The 19,526-nt window shown below is 38.7% G+C and overlaps 1 protein-coding gene across 2 annotated transcripts; it reads right to left on the bottom strand.

The window, feature by feature from the left end:
• Positions 1 to 1,031: 1,031 nt before the first annotated feature.
• LRRC8B (leucine rich repeat containing 8 VRAC subunit B) lies at positions 1,032 to 19,267 on the bottom strand. Of its 2 annotated transcripts, none has more exons than XM_065741380.1 (5): positions 19,161 to 19,267; positions 7,115 to 7,169; positions 6,518 to 6,617; positions 3,426 to 5,581; positions 1,032 to 2,401 (listed from the first exon to the last, which is right to left on the bottom strand). In XM_065741380.1, the coding sequence occupies exons 4-5, from the start codon at positions 5,553 to 5,555 to the stop codon at positions 2,129 to 2,131; spliced, it is 2,403 nt and encodes an 800-aa protein (XP_065597452.1). In that variant the 5' UTR covers positions 5,556 to 5,581; positions 6,518 to 6,617; positions 7,115 to 7,169; positions 19,161 to 19,267; the 3' UTR covers positions 1,032 to 2,128. The 2 variants fall into 2 exon arrangements, with proteins under 2 accessions (XP_065597452.1, XP_065597443.1); XM_065741371.1 differs by having other exon boundaries at positions 6,522 to 6,617.
• Positions 19,268 to 19,526: the final 259 nt, after the last annotated feature.

The following is a 19,526-nucleotide window of genomic DNA, read 5'->3' as shown; positions in this document are numbered from 1 at the left end:
AGCATTGTTCACTTGTTAGTTCTGTTGATAAAGGGGCAGATTCACTTCTAAAAGTTGAAGTCATTGGACAAAGTCATGTACACACTTACCTACTATTAACATTTAACATAGATTTCTTGAAATTAGAAAGCTTTCTTTAAAGAGAACGCTTGCTTAATCTTTTTCAAAAAATTCCTAGGCTGTAAGCCTTGTATGTTAAATTCTGGCATGAAGCATTCTCCAGTGTTAAGTTAAAAAGTACTGACAAGGACCCATTGCAATATCAACAAAATTCCAGCCACTGGAGTGCACATCAGCATTTAATCATTTTTACCATGACTGGCACAACTGGCTCTGTTTGTGAACCACATCAATTCCTATGAACTACTATGCAGCTCAAAATGATGTAAAGAGTTTAAAAAAGCTATATATGGATGCTATGAAAAACAACTCCAGCTGTACTGATCTGCACACAAATACAACTGATCAGTTCTAGAAATGTTGAGTGTAAGCTATGTAAAACATAAGCTACAATGCATTGGCTCCCTGAGAAGTGTTCTAACTACAGAAGTCTTTGGAATACCAAAAGTGCAGTGAATAAAGACATACCTCTTGCACTGCTACTGTAGGGACATCTCCTACTTCCATGTTGATCAGATTTGCTTTTGATATTTTCAAAATAAACCTTACTCTCCACATAAGTGACACTGAAATGGGAAGAAGAGATGACTAGAAGCACTCCAGTACTAAAACTGTCTTGTCTGTGATTATACATATTTACAAACTAGAATGCATAGTTAGCACACTTGATGAAAATGAAATTAAGAGCACAGTTAATCTCAGTTACGGTAAAATCAATGAGGTAATGTTCTCAAGAACTTCAATATAGTACAGTAAGTTTTCTATAGTCTGAGGGTTTTGGAAAGCAAGCTCCTTCCCCCTTCCCAACTCCCCCATCAGAGGCAGAACTTTTTTTTTTTTAGAGAACATGATAAGTGTCTGCAGAGTTAAGTCTCCAAATACAATAAAACAGTGCACAGCAGAAGAATGAATAAAGTCAGGAACCATTTTATTTCCATCCAGTGTTGCAAGTATTGAGGATGGCAAATGAACTCATTCCATCAATGTAATTTATGAAGTTATTCCATCTCTAGAAGAAACAAAGCTTATAACTCTTATTTTTCCTTCTCAAGTACTTATGAACTACATGACTTGATTTTGTTCTGTGTCTTTCAGTCCCTAATGCAAACCTCTTTCATTCTCTCCCCAGTCACCAAAATATCATAACTGGGCACGGAGAAGCATCGAGGCAGTCAGTAAATGAAAGGCTACTGAAAGATATTAAATAGCAATATACATTACACTAACACTTGGGATGCTCACAACATACAGAAGACAACTTTATGATTTTGTGCTCTGTTTGCCAACTTTATGATCAGTACTGTAAAGTTTGACTAGTACACATGCACATACTTACTAGATTACTCAGATTCTTCCAAATTTCTAGGCAGTAATTTTGTACTTATCTTTAAGACAAAATACTGAAACTGGTTTCAGGTATTGTCCAACTGGCTTTAATAGCAAGACTTAAATGGCATCTTTCACGATTATAGAATTAATACTCAGTACTTGTCAAAAACCCTCAAAAATTAAGGTACTGTGAAAAAGATTCAGTATATCCCATGCGACTGAACTGCTCAAAAAGTTTATATTTTTTATTTAACATTCTAAGTTAGTGAAGAGTTCACATTTAAAAACTAATTCCAGACAGTTCTTAGGCCTCATACGGCAGGAGATGAAACTGTTTAAAATTATCACTACCAACAGAAGAAATTTCCTCATAGGAAAGAAAGTATATACAGACTCATGATAGCCAGGCAATCAACTCTTCCATTCCAAAGCATAAGCGCTTAAATTATTTCAACCAGTAGAACCCAACCAGCAATTCACATTTCAGATTTTCTAAACACAATTACCTGACAAGGCTGTACTTTGTTTAAGTATGTTTTTCTTTCCCAATACAATCAACTCTGTTCAATGCATTTAAGACTACTCTGTAAACTGCTATTCTCTCCATCTATACAGATCTTTAGAGAGTATTAAGCAAGAAGGCTTATAGGATGCTATGAGGCAGAGTTTCAATTCAATCTTAGCACTTATCAGAGCTGGTCTGCAAGCGATCTCTTACACAAGGTGGAAGTGTTTTTAACAACCTTTCTTCTACAATTAGACTATTCCGTTTTAGGAACTGACATTCTTCCAGTTCAGCAGGAAGTGATTCAAGATAGTTTCCAATAAGCTCTAAGTGAACAAGATTCAGTAGCTGGCCCACAAAAGGGGACAAATTCATCAGACTGTTATTTCCCAGAAGAAGAAATTGCAGCTTTTTGCACTGAAACAGTTTATCAGGCAGCATTTCAATCTAGAAAGCAAAAAAAAAAGAACAAAAATAACATACATTAAAGTTGTTAGCACATGTAGCTGTACATTCCCATGTTTCCCAATTTTATTCTAGGGCAAGAAAGCTCTTTGTTTATGGAAGGATACAGAAAGGGATAACTCATGTTTTATCGTTAGGTGAGAAAGTACCTGAGAACACTTCAGTGTTTTCATATACCTGCTTTGTTATGAAGATGCTTAGCTACCAGAAGTCAAAGCAGAAGCACAGCAGGGGAGAGCATATACATGCATGCACACTCACAAGTGTGTACAAATGCGTGCAGGTGGCAGGACAGGATAAACAGACTGCTATCTCCTAAGAATCATTTAATGAAGATGAAGCAGATTCTGTGGAGAGACATTAGCAGCTCCAGTACTGTGAAGCCTGTAGAAGCAGTTATCCACACAGCAGAGTGTTAATTAGTCCCAATCCATGTTATTGACATTAAAGTCAAAAACCAATCTCACCAGAGAAAACAGTTCTAAACTTGAAGAGAAGTCTTAAGTCAAACCTGGACCCTATAATAATGAGCCAGTCAGCTTAGCACTGCTGATGAGGTTACCAGGCATAGTTATTTCCCTCCTCCCAACCAAACAGCTGTGTTGCTCAAAAACCAGCTGTTGATTTGCCAAGCTTTCACTTTGACAAATCAGTGTAAAAATGTAACACTGCTAATTTCCATCAAAATTCTACACAGCATAGACAACTAAGGAACAGAAGGTACATTTTAGCATCTACCCTGCATGTACTATCCTGGCTTATGGACCAGAGCCCTTAAGCCACCACAAGACCAGGGTAGTACTTAGTATTAAACAAGCTTTGATGACACCATAAAGCTCTAGTGATTAAACAAGTACCACCTTCTTTCATCTCTACTAAATTTATTTTAACCACGAGCACCAAAAAAGCACTTCCAATCAGAAAATGACACAGAAGAAATGTGCAGTCAATATAAAAACGTTTTTAATTTTTTAAAGTTTAAGTAGTAATTCAAAGTTCTACTTACATGGTTTTTAGTCAAAGCCAAGTACTGTAGATTGGTCAGATATCCAATTTCCTCAGGGATGGAGGTTAGCTTATTATAGCTAAGATCCAAATATTGTAACTTTTTGCAAAGAAACAGCTGCAATGGAACATCTTTAATATTGTTGTAGTTTAGATACAATTGTTCCAGGTTTGATAATGCACCAATTTGCACTGGGACATATGAAATGCTGTTGTGCCACAATTTTAAGCAAGACAAGTTCTTCAGATGTTGAAAACTAATGATTTCTTCCACTGTTCTGAGATTATTTTCTCTTAAGTCAATCTCATGCAAGTTGTTCAGGGTAAAAATGGAATGGGGAATGCGCTCTAGATCGCAGCAGATTAATTCCAAGGTTCTCAAGTGCACAAGTTTCTTCAAGTTATTTAGCACTATGAGTTTATTCCCCTCGTTGTTGATAGATAAGTGCTGTAAAGAAGGCAGATCTGTAACCACTTGAGGTATGCGAGAAAGGTTGTTTTTTAAATGAATTGATCTCAGATTTTTCAGCCCCTGAAAGCTTTCATTGTAAATGGAGTTGTGATGATCTAGCATGAAATATCCTGTTAAGCACAATTCTTTTAGATTTTTCAGATGAAATACCCAAAATGGAATTCTCCCCATCTCGCTAGATTTCAGGCGCAACGTTTTCAGGTTTTCCTCTAAAAAGCTCACTGCTGGGTAATCCATAGTTACTGATGAATGATAAACGTTGAGATCTTTGAGATTGACAAGCTGGGTCACAGCTGAAGGAATTTTTGCTTCAGGAATAAGTTCCAAGCTTAGGACTTCTATTTCTGTCAATTCAAAGACGCTGTCTGGAAGACCACTTAACATGAAAAGGTGAAGTTCAACCTTGTCCTGGGAATTTCTCACTAGCTTATTTTTCAGCTTTTCCACTGACCATTCATTGTTTAGATTTATCTGTTTCAGTTTGTTTTCACTCAAATCAGACAAGAATATTGAGAATCGCTGGGAATAAAGAGGATCATACTGATCTGCCAAGTGGAGAATAAATGCAAAGTCATTCTTTACATCCGGTATATCACTGTAGTTACTTTTCTCTCTCAGCTTCTCAAAAGAATATTGCTTAAGTGAGCTTCTCAACATCCACCACAAACTGTATGTACAAGTTAAGCCATAGAAGATCACTAAAACAACATAAAATGAAGCTAAAACTTTAAAAATTTCTGCTAGCGAATAAACACATTGGTACCTTTTATAGCCTGTAAAGGCTTGTACATTTACTAAGCAATCAATTTCAAGTTTAATAAAGGATAAATAATAGGGAACATAAATTATTATTATTACAAACACAATGACTTTGACTATGATCTGTTTCATATATACTCTATATATGATATCCTTCTCTTCAACGTGCACTCTGAATTTCTTCACTTTTTCAAATATAGCTTTAGCTTGTTCTCCTTCTTTTTTGTCAAGAACACTTGAATTTTCTCTTCCAGTTGTTTCCAAGCCAGGCTGTGTATATGGTAGAGACTGTCTGCTGGCACCTACATCTACTGAGCTCCCAGGTGATGAAATCACTGCTTTTGATTTGGCTATTGGCAACTTCCTCACAGACTGCTCAGCAACTGTTTCTGAGAGGGCACGTGTTGTCCATGGAGAATCAAAACACTTCTGAAGAATTGCTACAAAGTGCTCAAGCCTGGAACTTGTACTAGGATAGTAAAGCCAGAAATTACTGCAAGCTGCAAAAATAAAGGTATGCAGAAGCACTAGGTATGGAAAAAATTTGGCAAACCAATGAAGCTGTCTCTCATAACACACTGCATCAATATAGGAATACTGCTGCCGATGGAGATCATTCTGGATTTTAAGTGGGATGATTATCTGTGCTGTAGAACTAGCAGACATGTTAAGGTTGGTTTTAATTAAATCCCAAGGCACAGCACAATGATTGTCAAATTCTAGCTTGCAAGGAAGACAACACAACACTCTGGTTTGAGTAAGCTGGAGAGCCCCAGCAAGCACAGCAACTAGCAGCATTATCATGGTGAGGTAATACCAGAATACATCCCACCATGGTTTTAGTATGTGGTAGGATGACTGGGCATCCGCTAAGTATTTGAGTTCTGTTAGCGTGATCATGACTTTCACCTGTGAGAGAACAGCAGCTGGCAGAGGAAAAAAAGAAAAGACAACCTTAGAATTATTAAAAACCATTCATCTCACCATTAAACACTTGAAGCTTATGACTGTTTTCATGATTTGTGCATGTAACACACAACATTGGTTTAGCACCCACAGTATAGCAAAAGGATCTAAGAGCTCTTGCCACTTAACCCTATCCAGGATCTCATTTTATTTTCTAGGGAAAGTTACTTGAAACGCAAAAATAAATAAAAAATAAAAAATAAAAAATAAAAAATAAAAAATAAAAAATAAAAAATAAAAAATAAAAAATAAAAAATAAAAAATAAAAAATAAAAAATAAAAAATAAAAAATAAAAAATAAAAAATAAAAAATAAAAAATAAAAAATAAAAAATAAAAAATAAAAAATAAAAAATAAAAAATAAAAAATAAAAAATAAAAAATAAAAAATAAAAAATAAAAAAAATAAAAAATAAAAAATAAAAAATAAAAAATAAAAAATAAAAAATAAAAAATAAAAAGAAATTAAGGTGTTTTGATCACATTTGGGTACTGGTCAAGTAAAAGAAATAAGCAGGTAAGAGTTGAAGTAGTACCTGACATATTACTAGCAATCCTTCTGATTAAATTATTTCTCTTATAAAAAATAAAAAAATAAAAATCAAAGCAATATGGCAACAACTACTCCTGTAATTTAGAATTTTATACTGGATTAAATTATTTCACCCAATTAGTAAAAGAATAAGGAATTAAAACACCTCAACACAGCAGTTTTACATTACACATCTTTCATATATAACTCCCAGACTTCCACCAAAACAGTTAATTATACTGATGAAAGTGTAGCTTCCTAGCACAAATTGTCCATTACTGTCATATATCCATGTATAAGAGCGTGTATGCTTATATATATAAAACAGGCACATTTAGGCCCTAGCACATAGGCTTGATTCATACTTACTTGATTAAAAGTAATAAAATACACATCACCTCTCAGTCAGGAGGTCTACATCTTTTAAAATTCCTTGGACATGCCATCTTTACATTTGTCTTCATTCTGGATGGAAAAGCATTGAGTATACTTCATTTAGGTGAAGCCATTAAATAAATAACTACAAGAAAACTAAAAAGCCATGCAAGACTTCAAGGAATAAAGTTCAATCATTTTTGATATGCCAAGGTTTGGAAAAATTGTAGGTTTCTCAAAAACAGAGGCCTTTACTTTCTGAAACTAACTAATCAAACTATCGTCCAGTGCCCATCACAATACCACAGGTACTGCCAGTTTAGAGGCAAATTTACTACAAATCTGTTATCTGTACCACTTAACAAGGAATGGTGATGCACTGTGTTTTTCTTAATGCACTCCAAAAGAAACTCAATTCCAAATAACAAAACTGACTAGTGGCTATAATAACACAAATAGCAGGTCTACGGCAAAACCACATTCTTATCCTGCACTCACATCTGAAGATAAAGGAGTGGCCAAAAACAAATGAACCCTCCTAGTTTTAACAAGACTACTAAAAAAAACAAACGAACAAACAAACTTACCAGGCCCACTCTAGAGAAAGCAGCTGAAGAAGGGTAGGATGGTAATAATATGCCCCTGGAGAAAAACAAGGTATTATCAGATTATGAAACATTCGGATCCCAGTAACTGAGTATTACAACAACACTTCAGAACTTTCTATAGCACCATTTTAAAGAACTAACATTCAATAAGTAAAATCTCTAGTTATAATAATTTAAGATACCATCTCCCTAAAATCACTGAGTTATTTCTCCTGAAGCAGAAACGAAGTAACACTTCTTGTCACTGCTGCTTAAGTGTTAAAAGCCACTACAGCTGAAGTGTTTTTGTATTTACATAGTTACTAACCCTAATGCTGAGATTCCTTCTAACCACAGCTGAAACAGTTTCTTCATTCACACCAGCTCAACTTGCAAAAACACATCTGTACATCTTTAGGGTTTTTTAATATCATAAAGAAAACATCTGGAAAAGTCAAGAACACAGAATTAGATGAGAATTTAAAACAGTGTGAAAAGTCAAGTTTCCATGAGAATGGATGTACTTCATTTCCTGGAGAACACGTGGACCTTATCAGGGGGCTGGGCAGATTACATTTTAAGAAATTGCTTTTACAATTAAGCACCTACTGAAGAAAGTAACAAATAATACAATTTAATGCATGTATGTTATTTGATATAAACTATGTAACAAACTCATTTTAGGGAAAAAGGCAGACCTTCGTTTAATATTATTTATATAACTGTTTTATCATACCCTGAATTAAGTTATACTACTACCATTAACACTGGTTAACATTTTTGGTTTGCTATTCTTTTGAAGTTACATTTAGAAAAACAGAAAATTAAACTTAATGTACTAGAGTATAAGCATAACCCCAAAAATGTTCTTCAATAAATGCCATAATGTACTAAAATAGTTTGTGTGTAAGTAGACTGAGATCTGAATTTGAGACTGCCCCTTGCAATTTAAGGTCTGTTTCTGTAAAATGCTTTGTCACCTCCCTGCCTCCAAATACACACTTGCAAGTCCCTATGGCATATCCTAGAAAGGAGGCTATGTTCTCACTGTGGTTTTGAAACATTTCCTAGCAGGAAGTGAGCATCTCCATATTAAGTGTTTAGATACTTGAACTCTGGTCTTCTTAATGACTACTTTTTAAAACTTCCTGATGAAGCTCATGCACAACTACCGGTATATAAAAACAGGTATACAAAAAGCTTTCCTAATGGAGAAATATGGAGGATGCACACAAGTGTAACACAAGTGTGTATTACTAAGGATAATCTTGCTCAAGACAGTTTTCTTTCAGATCCCATCTGTACACCGAGAGTGACTAAACAAATGGAATAACGTTGAAGTGTAATGGGTTTGATGATTCTCATCTCCAGCAGCTTTCAGCCCATATCAAAGCCATAAAAGCTTTTCAAAGTAGCCAAATTCAATTGGCACTCTTTCTCAGAGGATGGGATGTAGAAAAGTAGCCCCAGGCAAAGTGATAACTTCAGGAGTTAACCCAGACTAAAACCATGCCTCAGGCTGTAAAAACAAACCAATCACATTCACTAATATCTAGGCAATTTTTAATTACTTAATTTTTGCAAATTCAATAAAGAGAAAAAATTTAGAGTAGGAATATGAGGCTATTATTTTGAAGAATGCCTATTACTACCAGAAACTCCTCCTCCAAAAAAGGTTTTTTAACATTTTATTACTCTGCCATTGGGTTAGTGCTTACATAATTTTAGACAATCAGTTAGGGGCAAGTTTTCTCCTCTCTAAACAAAAATGGGCTACAAAAGCTAATATCTGACAGGAGATTTTATTTTTAATAAATGTACAAAACTAGTGTAGCCCTAAGTATTTGACTGTTGTTTCTGACACTGAGTAAATAAAAATAGATTAATACAACTAAAGCATACTTCAACAGGTAACCCAGTGATCCAAGAATAGATGAATAAATCCCCATGAATATTCTCAAAGGAAAAAAAATCAAAACAAACCCTAACAATCCATACCCATCACCTAAAACGTATCATTTGGTTAAATATTTGCCTTCTATTAGCATGCTACCATCTCCTTCTTCAAGTGACCCTAACCAACAAAAAGCCTGGAAGAGTACTGGAACAGTCCTGACTTCATGAAGAACGAGACCACTAAGATTTTAGATTCCTTGAAGATTCAGACAGCTTCTTTCAGTGTCAGCCTTCTATTGACAAGGGATCTCAACTCAAACACTATATTTGATATATGGCCTTCTAGAACATCTAGACATCCCTGTGTGCAGAAGAAAACTTAGCTTTAGGATCTGTTAGATGGGGATTGTAGTTTAATAAGGGTATTCCACTGAACACAAAACAACGCACAGACAAGATTAGAGAAAGCTTCTTTCCAGTTCCTTCTGAAGAGGTCACAAGTGATGATTAAAATTGTATAAGTGATTATCCTTCTGTATTCAAAATAAGCCTGAAGACACTCCTCGAAAACTATTCTAGAAGCACAGGATGTTCAAAGTCTACTATAACAACAGTGATATGTTTTCCATATCAACCTTTCAAACCATTAAATACCTAAGATCATTGACTGAAAGATCCTTAACTACAACCATAGGCAATCTCAGCCATCCGTGTACGGATTAACTAGTTCCTAAACACTCCCATGATCAGGACAGTACCATTAAACCTAAGCAGAACAGTTTTATGCTGCTTGAGAAGCTGTCCTTTCTCTCTGAAGAAGGCTGCTTACATAAGGCTCTTCGGCCCACTCATTTCTGGAAAAAAATGCAACCACAGTTTTAGTGTAAAATTTAGTATATTAAGCTATGCTCCCATTTTTTTCCTTCATGTGAATTACCCTCCTCCTCTGCTACTACTTCAGGTAACTGCACAGCACATGAGCTGTTATAAAAGTTTCACAGAATTCAGCAACTCCTATCCAGCACTACCACTAACATTTTTGTAGCAAGCTGAAGGAACTAGATTAGCATACAACTTGGCAAGGATACTGTTAATAGCTCTCCAAACTACCCAGAAGACTGAACATTCCTAGGTTCAACATAGAAGGTCCTCAAGCAGCTGGGAAAAAAAATCATCCTGAAGACAGCTTCACTTGAACTCAGAATCAGTCTTGATTCCAAATATTTCCTTCCTCTGGTACACTTAATACAAGCAAGATATTTATCTCACAGTCTAATCTAATTTAGAAGCAAGCTTTATTCTAATTTAATTTGTTTTAAAAGCAAAAGACTTATTATTGAAATCTAAGCAGGACTAGGTACATCACACTGTCCATTTCCAAGCTATACTGCAGCACTCCTCAATTATCTTCCTCAAGCTACATGTTAACTTCTCCTTAAATGCCACCAATAACCAAAGATTAAATCAGTTCTCCATAAACAACACCAGTAAAGAATTAGTCTGTGGTATTAAAATATGTCACTGGTCAAACACTTGCCAGGCTTGTTCACCTTCAAGCACTGTGGTTGCAAAGATAATTCAAATTACAGACCCATATGCCACACAACAACGAGCCACATCTGAGCTCTGCTTAAGTGCTTCAAATTACTGGAGTTTAACTCTCGAGGATGGATGATAGGAAAGCAAGTTAAATACTCTGAGGGTTAAACTTTTCTAAAAGTATCACAAAGCTACAGGATATTTGAAAAAAACTGCACTTCCAATTTCATAGTAGTCTAGGTTGGAGAAAAATTTTAAATAAAAACCCAGATTCAGATGTGCACGTTTCAGCTTTTATAATTGCACTTTCCCAGCCATCAAGACAAGCTCAAGATACAGCGGACTGCCTCCTAGCTAAAACAGGTCATAACCTAAGCTCCTAGGAAGGCCTCAACTAATGAGAAACATCTAGGCATACAAGCTAAAACTAGAAATACAACTACCCAGCTTCAGTCCAAGCTCATCAATAGTCAATGAGAGAACCAACCTACACAAAAATCACTGCAAAACAAAACTAAGAAAAAACTATCATGTAAGTAAAGAGCTATGTTTTGAGGCAGTATTTGAAAACTGAACAGCCAAGCCACCTGACAGCAGGAAAACTAAAGTACAATGAGAAAGAAGTACACCAGCTTTGCATTGATGCAATGACCTGCAAAACAGACAACTGATCTTTTTGAAAGCAAGCTTTCTGCATCCTGGGCAGATGATGGTTCATGGTGATGTTTTACTACCAGTCATGGTGTTTTCCAAGGACCCTACCAAACCTGAATCAATTCAGATGTGCTTTTCTAGTAATGAGCAAGCTTGTACAGATTTAATGGACCAGCACTACTTGCAAACTCAAATGTATTTTTAAAAAGCATACATTAATTTTATATCAGGCAGGGATACAAATATGGCAGAGAAAGGATTTCCACTACACAGATAAGTACTGTAGCATTGAGGCCTCCTTTTTATATAAGGAGGCATTAATGTAAACTTTCCAACGAGCTGTATGCAGTCACTTTGCTAGACTATGAATCTATTTCCTGCTCATGTCCACAGCCTTTTAATTCTTTTAAATTACAAATATATTAATTTGCATATTTTACTAAGCTTTTACTAAGCTTACTAGCATATAAAATATTGACTGCCATAAATACAAATGAAGCAGTGCTTTGTTATATTGGTTGCATAAAGAACCCAAAAGGTAAATTCACATTTTTCTCCTTAACATCTTAAGTTACCATTACATTTAATGCATATTTCTCAGGGAAAACCCCAGCACTTTTCTCCATTAAGTTTTGGATTTTTTTAAATTCCATTAATTTCCATTTCTTCAAACATTTATATACTTCATGTGCCTTCCAATAAAAGGGAATTTTAAGTAGTGCGCCAAAACTTCACATAGAAGTCAGTTTAAAACAATCAGGAACTTAAAGCTCTAGCATAAAGATTTTGCTTAGTAATTTCTAATGAAACACGACAAAACCCATTCAAGCAAGAAAAATAACTGGAAAGATTTCCATAAGGCTTTTTTTTTTTTAAGGAAGTAGAACAAGCTTAGCTCTGCAGACTGCCAGACCATTGGATCATTGCACACCAAGAAGCTTTGGATCCACTCAGGCTTATGAACAGGCCCAGACACACTATGCTCAACACCCAGAGTGCCCTTCAGCCAGTGCCATGCTGATCTCTTGGCCACGAGGTAAGCTTAGCCAGCTCACAGTAGCAGTTTCCACAGGCAGCTCCCACTTGGTACTGGCAACTACACTCCCTGCACATCCTTGCCTTTACCAAGAGCCGCAGCAAGTTGTTCCCCTGTGAACATCCTTCCTGTTCAACCATGGAAATTCTGCATAGATATTTTCCTGTAAGAAAATTCTATAACAGCTGGAATGATTTAACTGAGGTAATATCATCTGATGCTACATAACTTGGAGTTTCCAGCTTCTAGTGGGATGTAAGGTTATCTACACTGTTTCCTAGTGCTGGCTCTGACGAAAAATAATCTAAATGATCCTTCACAGAGTCTAAGCAAGTAAACTAAAGAAATCTGGCTTTCTAGTATAGAAAATAAAGTGAGAAAACCAGGGGCAGAGAGGAAAGAATAGAACAGTACAGGAAATAACATCTGCCATCTCAGGACAGACAGTCCATCTGTGCTCAGCTAACACTTATCTAAAGCAGTGCAGGAAGACAACTCTCTCCAGAGATGACTGCAGGTGTGTCATGCTGTCAAACATCTGCCTGTACATGCCATGGAATATGTAAGGCAATTAGCACAGACTATACTCTATACCTAAAAGGAGTTAAGAATAGCCCTCCTTTGCTGTTCTCTGATATTCTACTGAAGTTCAGAAATCAACAAGAACAACGTTGAAAACAAACTGTGCCAAAATTAGCAATAGTCCTTAATTCCAGGTTCCAAATAAATCTCTGGGCAAGTTTGAAGTAGTAAGCATGAAAAGTCTCCTTGGCTCTTCATCCTAGGTGATCATACCAAAAGCAATTCTAACATGTCTAGACTGAGACTGATATCTGTGGCATGCTGTACATTTTATAACTTTCTCAAAAAGCATCTTACTCAACAGCACACTAAATCTTTCATCTCAGTACCAACATGACCAGTACTGAGTCAGACATCTTCCAGCTACATTAAATTAGATTTCCAACCTCACTTTTAGTGCCTTTTTATTCTCATAACCACATTCTTGGGTCTTCTTCATGCTGAGAAATATGAATACATAACCATAAAACAATGGTATCAGCACTATCCCTCCAGCACTCTAAAGGAAGTCTCATGAGTATCTACTTAATTCTGCATACCAAGATAAGCACTATAATAGAAAACTAAATTTTATCCTTAGTTTCCAGAAGTCAGACAGATTCTCATGTCCATTGATTGTGCTGCTACATTCAGGACATCATAATGCAAAGAACACTAAGAAAACACTAGAGAAAACTCATTAATTAAATACAAGGTTCCTCTACCAGAAAATTTTTAATTATTGTATAGGTTATCATCTTCAGTCTTTGGGAGCAGCAGAAGAACAAGAGAGTCCAGCTGCATAAAACAGTTACAGCCATTTAAATAATGACCACCCTCTCTCTGGGAAAAGGCAGGGAATTGCACATAGATGCTCTTCTATTTTCAGTATACTTTCCAATAAACTGATCCATGATAAAATCATAAATGGTCAGAGGTCCTAGAAGTATCCAAGATGATTCCTGTAACCTCACTGGAACCAGTCTGGAATAAGGAAAATATTATCACAGATTCATTTGAGTTGGAAGGGACCTATAAAGATCACCTATAGTCTAACTCCCTTTCTACAAAGAGGGACACCTACAGTTCAATCAGGTTGTGCAGAGACCAGTCCACCCTGATCCTGAGTGTCTCTAAGGACAGCACATCCACCACTGTCTGGACAAAAAGTGTTTCACTGGTCCCACAAGGAACTAGCTCCGAATTGTCCAACTAGCATGAGCAGCACTGCTGTTCCACCAGAACAGAATGCACTACAAATTCTACTCAAGAAGCCAGTTAAGCACAGGGTCAGTTTTACAGTCCTCAAGTATATCACACTGCTATAGCAAGGCAGCACTGCAATATAACACCACAGGTACTGATGCACTAACTAGACTGTGTCCATATCCTGATTTGATAGTTTTAGATAAGGGGCCTTTAAGGACTTCAGAAGCATTGAGCTGAGACCAAGACAGAGGTGGGCAACATCCTGTATATGGTAGGAAATCTTGCCAGTTTTGCTAAAAGAAGAGTACTGAAATTCAACATATTTAGAATGGAGGTTCTGAATATCTACATTATTTTCTTAGATCACAAGCAGCTTTCTCATACAGTAACCATACATAGCCCTTTTAATAGGGTTGCTTACCTCTGATTTGACTTGCATAGAGCTACTCAGCATTTTATTTCTTTGACTCAAATTTTTCAACTGTAAAATCATAGCACTATTTCTCACATTCTTTATGAAATATTTAAATGTGGTGCACTAGAAGATAAACTGGTGATTCTGGACAGTACAATAGGTTCTGTTCGGTTCTGACAAAGCTGGAGGCACACATGCTATTACTACTCCCAGTAGGGTCAAACATATCTTTGTTATCATCTTTGCCTGGTCTCAAAAATCATTTTGTATTGATTCCAGCAATAATAGAACATAATTTTGATTCCCCTGAAGTGGAATAGGCCTTATTAACCCTCCAGCAGGAAGCATGCTGTGCACAGTCATGCCTACCTCCTATCGTCTGTTTCTATCACTTTGTTATGTACTTACAAATCAAGCAAAGCACCCAGCTACATTTTTCTTTTAATAAAATTAAAGAATTGAATGGCTTATTTCCACATCACATGTACTATGCAATATTACATTTTCTGAAAACACACTCCACATGCAGTCATGAGAGTTAAAAGCAGCACTAACCTTATCTACCAGAAGCATCTTCTAGAACAACGCTGTTTCAGAACAAAGTACAAGTGATCAGAATTTAATGCTACAGTAAACCAGCAGTAATCCTGCTTTGATAACTGAATAAACACAAAGTTAGCTTAGTACTTAAATTTACTCTTTATACTTCCCATCAAACAAACCTAACTGTGCTGTGCAGTCCTCCATGCTCCAAAACCAATTTATGAGCAAATTATCTGAAAAGACCTAAAAAGTGGCAAGTTCTTTTTCTTCCAAACAGCTTTACTACAAGAACAAAAAGCACTTTTCAGTATGGAGCAAAATGCAATAACTTCAAGTCAAAGCTTCACCATCACTTGAGTTAATAGGAGCTCTGAAGTAAAAGGAAAACTTCCAGCCCCCAAACAGTAAGAAACCAAATAACTCCAAGCAAAGCAGGCAATGCTCAACCACTTCAGTTCAGTATAGTGCTTGATGTGAGACAGGATATGCCAATAAGCAAAGTTTTGGTGCTCTCTTGACAGCTGTCAGTGCCATTGCCAAGTTGATATTTAACCATAATTAACATTGCTTAAATAATTTTTATTAATGTATTTATCAATGCAAAGGCATTGACAAAGTAATAATCACTTTACACTTTCATTTGTTATGAGTTAAAAGTGAAAGGAAAGATACATTAGCATTCAAGTCCAAATTCGTACTCCTCAAATTCCAGCTCAGTAGACATCAACATTTGCAAGAACTTCACCTAACATAACACTTTTGGATAAGTATCAAAAAACCTGAACTACTCACAGAACAACATCATTTTTCCCAGAAAACTAGGACAGTAAGGTCTGGGAAATCAAGGGTTACATTTCCTGGGTTCTTGAATAAGAGCTTTAAAAATCGATGTCACTCATTAAGCCTGAATGAACTACAGGGCCATAGCTTTGTGGCTGTTATGCCACAAAACTGAAGCTTAGCTTGCATATGAAACTAAAACCACAATTCAGACAACTATTTCCCAAACAAGTAAATAGTGTTTATAACACGACAACCCAAAGCAATGTCCTAAGCTTACTAACAGAAGCAACAAAAACAGACTGCTTTATTACCATACTCTTTATTGGTGCCACTAGATTTCTCAACGGCATTTTCAACTTCTTCAGTTTCTTACAATGAGCAAAATCCATACAGATCCTCAATTTACATACGGAAAAACTGCATTCCAGTACACTGTAATAGAACATACAGAGCAGTTGAGTACTGCTCATGAGTGTGCACTTGCATAACTAAATTCAGGTGTGAGAACATGATATTTTGAAACCAAATGGCACAAGTAAGTTAAATGGAAGACACTGCATATTGAGTTCTTTCCCACAATCCTCTTCTGACTGTTGAAAACCCCAGAACCTTCTCTAGTGTACACTGGAAGAGAACATGCCTGTATTATTCCCCAGCCACATTTGCAGTAGCTTTGTTGAGAGCTGTGCTATGTACCTTCTTTTCAGTGAGCTACCCCCACCAGAAATCCATCTTCTCAGACTAGTAAGTTTTAACTAAGGCAGAAAACTATTGATATGTATTCTGAAACTTTAGTTCAGTATTGAATTGCAATTTAATTTTAACTAGTTAGAACCTGAATCCAGCTTACAGCACACTAACAACCTTTGGGGAGAATAAAAAAACAATAAATCAAAGTTTGCATACCAAGACTGCTACTGGAACACATACACAATACAGTGCATACAAGTGTGTTATTTAGTTATCAGTAACTTCAGATCATGTGATTCACAACAAGCTTTCTGACATTAATGAGATTCACCACCCACATGGGGATGGCAGGGAGAACAAAATGAAGGCCACAGCCTCTCAGCTGCTTGTAACATCTACCACAGAGCACAGTTACAAGCTTGTGATACGTGGCTCTGCATTCACCCCATATACAACCCAAGCCTCTATTAGACAGGGCATACTGTAACTCATCACCAGTAAAGAAGAGTCAAACAAATTATTCATTAATTAGCAAATTAAGAAAAACGCATCTGTTCCGAAAGTAAAATATAATCCATTCCACTTAAACATTAACATTACAGCAATTTTAAACACTCAAATATCAATTCCACTTTATACTCACTGCCCTTCTACACTGCTACTCTGGTTATACAGACAAGTTGTCTTTAACTTCTTAAAAAAGAACTCCAAGAGCAACTGGCAGAGTAACACTATTAGCAAGACAAGAGCTGAACAGCTGCTACAAGGATGCCTACAGAACAACAAATAGAGGCCAACAGGTTAGTACAGAGGATACAGATAATGGCATAAAACAGCCAACAGAGACCAGTATAAAGCAAGCTGTATCCCCTTAGGCACATTAAATACCCATTTCTAATCCTAGCTGACTGAAGCTTTATGGCTTTAGCAGTAGGTATTGTACACTGTAGTAGTATTACTGGAGCCACAGCTTCCTTCACTACCTCTGCAGGAACGCGAGGCTTCCTTCTTTCCTCCCTCCCCTTCATTCATGAAATCCACTACAAAAATACTTCGGCAGTGATACACTGCTCTACAAAGCTCATTTCAAAACGCTGAATTACTGACGGATGTTTCTTCAGCACTACTGCTCCCTGTCTAAAATCTACCCAATGCATTTTCAACAACTTCAGAGAGCAGCTGTATTAGTAACTGGAGAGAAACAAAAAACAATTTTCTTTTTCTTCCTTATGAGTATCCCATCTTTCTTAAAAAATAGAAAAATAAAAGCAAAATCAGACCAGCAACTCTCATTTCTCAGGATTGCAAGGGAACAAAAATGCAAATTCCTATGAATTACACAAATCCTACTGAAACTGAAACTAGGTTACTATGCAAAACACTTTTTTGTACTGTGTAAAATACATGCTAAAACTCAGATTTACAACAAAACATTTCAGTACACTTCAGAGAAGCAGTACCCAATCCTGGCTGCTGGCTCTACGCAGCCCGTGTCTTCCTGCCCTCCTGCCACATCTCTTGCACTGGTTAGCACTGCACCTACAGAGTGAGAGCTCTGCACAGGGGAACTCCACCATTCTCCTGCCAGCTCAGTGGCACAGGGTGAAAGAAGCACACACCACATACATAAACAACATAGCACATTTTATGAGCAATAACCTATAGGACTGCAAGCCTTTGGAGCACCTCCTTCGAAGTTTAAGGACTTACAGCAATACCTTCGTGACCAAATGCCCTCACTGCTGTGAAGGTACAAAAGAGAGAACTCGGGCAAAGCAGCCAGTGCCCCATCTTACTGCTCCATCAAGCTGATGAGGAAAGCTGAGAGCCAGCAGAACTTAAAGCATTTACAATTAAAAATCACAAATGACCATAAAGCTCTCACCTTGTTCTAGCATTACCTCAAAAGTGCTTTAAGTGCCCACATTAGGCATTACTCCAAATGCAGTTAGTTACCTAACCAGCATCATTAACGACAACCTCCGTATAAAGACGGGCTTCAGGAAAGCCAGCTTCAATACTTCCCTAGCCCCTACTAAAGTGGCTGACTGCAGCACTCACCACAAAGTCCTAATTGGAGCCAGAGAGCTGCCTCAGCTCCACCACAGAGCAGACCATCACAAAGTCAGCCACGCACCGCCAAACCCACCCGGTCCAAGGGTAAGCAAAAGCCACGGCGCAAGAACACGGGAGGAGCGCGCTGCTGGGGAATGGAAGCACCGGGCAGACGAGAAGGGATCAGGCAGCCCGGGGCAGGGTGCAGGAGGCCCCGCACGGCCAGGCCTCAGCTCTGAGCCGCCCGAGGACAGGCAGCAGCCCCGCGGGAGCAGGTGGCGCCGCACCTGGGCGAAAAAGCAGCGGGCGACCCGCGCTCGGCGGTCACCCGAGGACACGTGCAGCCGCCGTTACGCAAAGCGGAGCGGCGCTCTCCGCCCGACCCCACCCGGGGCAGGCACGGGCCGGCGCCCCGACCCCTGGGGCCGGTCCGCACCCATCCCAGCGGCCCGCGGGGCGGGCAGGTGAGCGCGGCCGCAGCGCGCAGCCCAGGAAGGGCGGCAGCCTCACGGGCGGCGCCGGACACTTCGCGGGCGCCGTCCCCGCGGTAGGCGAACAGCGCGCTCTCCCTCGGGGCTGCGCGACGCCCCGCGTGGCTCCGCTCCGTCCCGCTCTTCCCGGCCGGCGAAGACGCAGCTCCGCCGGAGCCGGCCGTCCCCGCTTACCTGCCCGCACCGCCTCCGGCCGCCCCCTTCCTGCGTCCCGCACCGCCGCGCGGCAGCGCGCCCCGTCCACGCAGCAGCCCGCAGCGCGGCGCGAGGCACCGGCTCCAACCGGCACTTCTCGGCTCCGGCCCCGCCCCGCCGTCACGTTACCGCCCGCGCCGACCAATGGCTTGCGTGCGGCGGAACCGCTGACAGGCCGCGGGGCGGGGAGGCGACTCCGGCGGACAAAAGCGCCGCCGCGCCCGGCCCGCCCCTCGCCGCGCACCTGCGGCCCCCGCGGCGCAGCGGCACCTCCGGGCCCCGCCCAGGCCTCCCCGCACCGTCTCGCGGTCGCGCCGAGCTGCGTTGGTCGCACGGGCGTCATGA

The sequence above is a fragment of the Cyrtonyx montezumae genome, unplaced genomic scaffold (assembly GCF_038088225.1).
Source record: "Cyrtonyx montezumae isolate F1298 unplaced genomic scaffold, pur_monq_1.0 scaffold_1, whole genome shotgun sequence".
Taxonomy (NCBI): Eukaryota; Metazoa; Chordata; class Aves; order Galliformes; family Odontophoridae; genus Cyrtonyx; species Cyrtonyx montezumae.
Note: the sequence above shows the minus strand (reverse complement) of the source record. Positions and strands in the feature narration are given on the sequence as shown.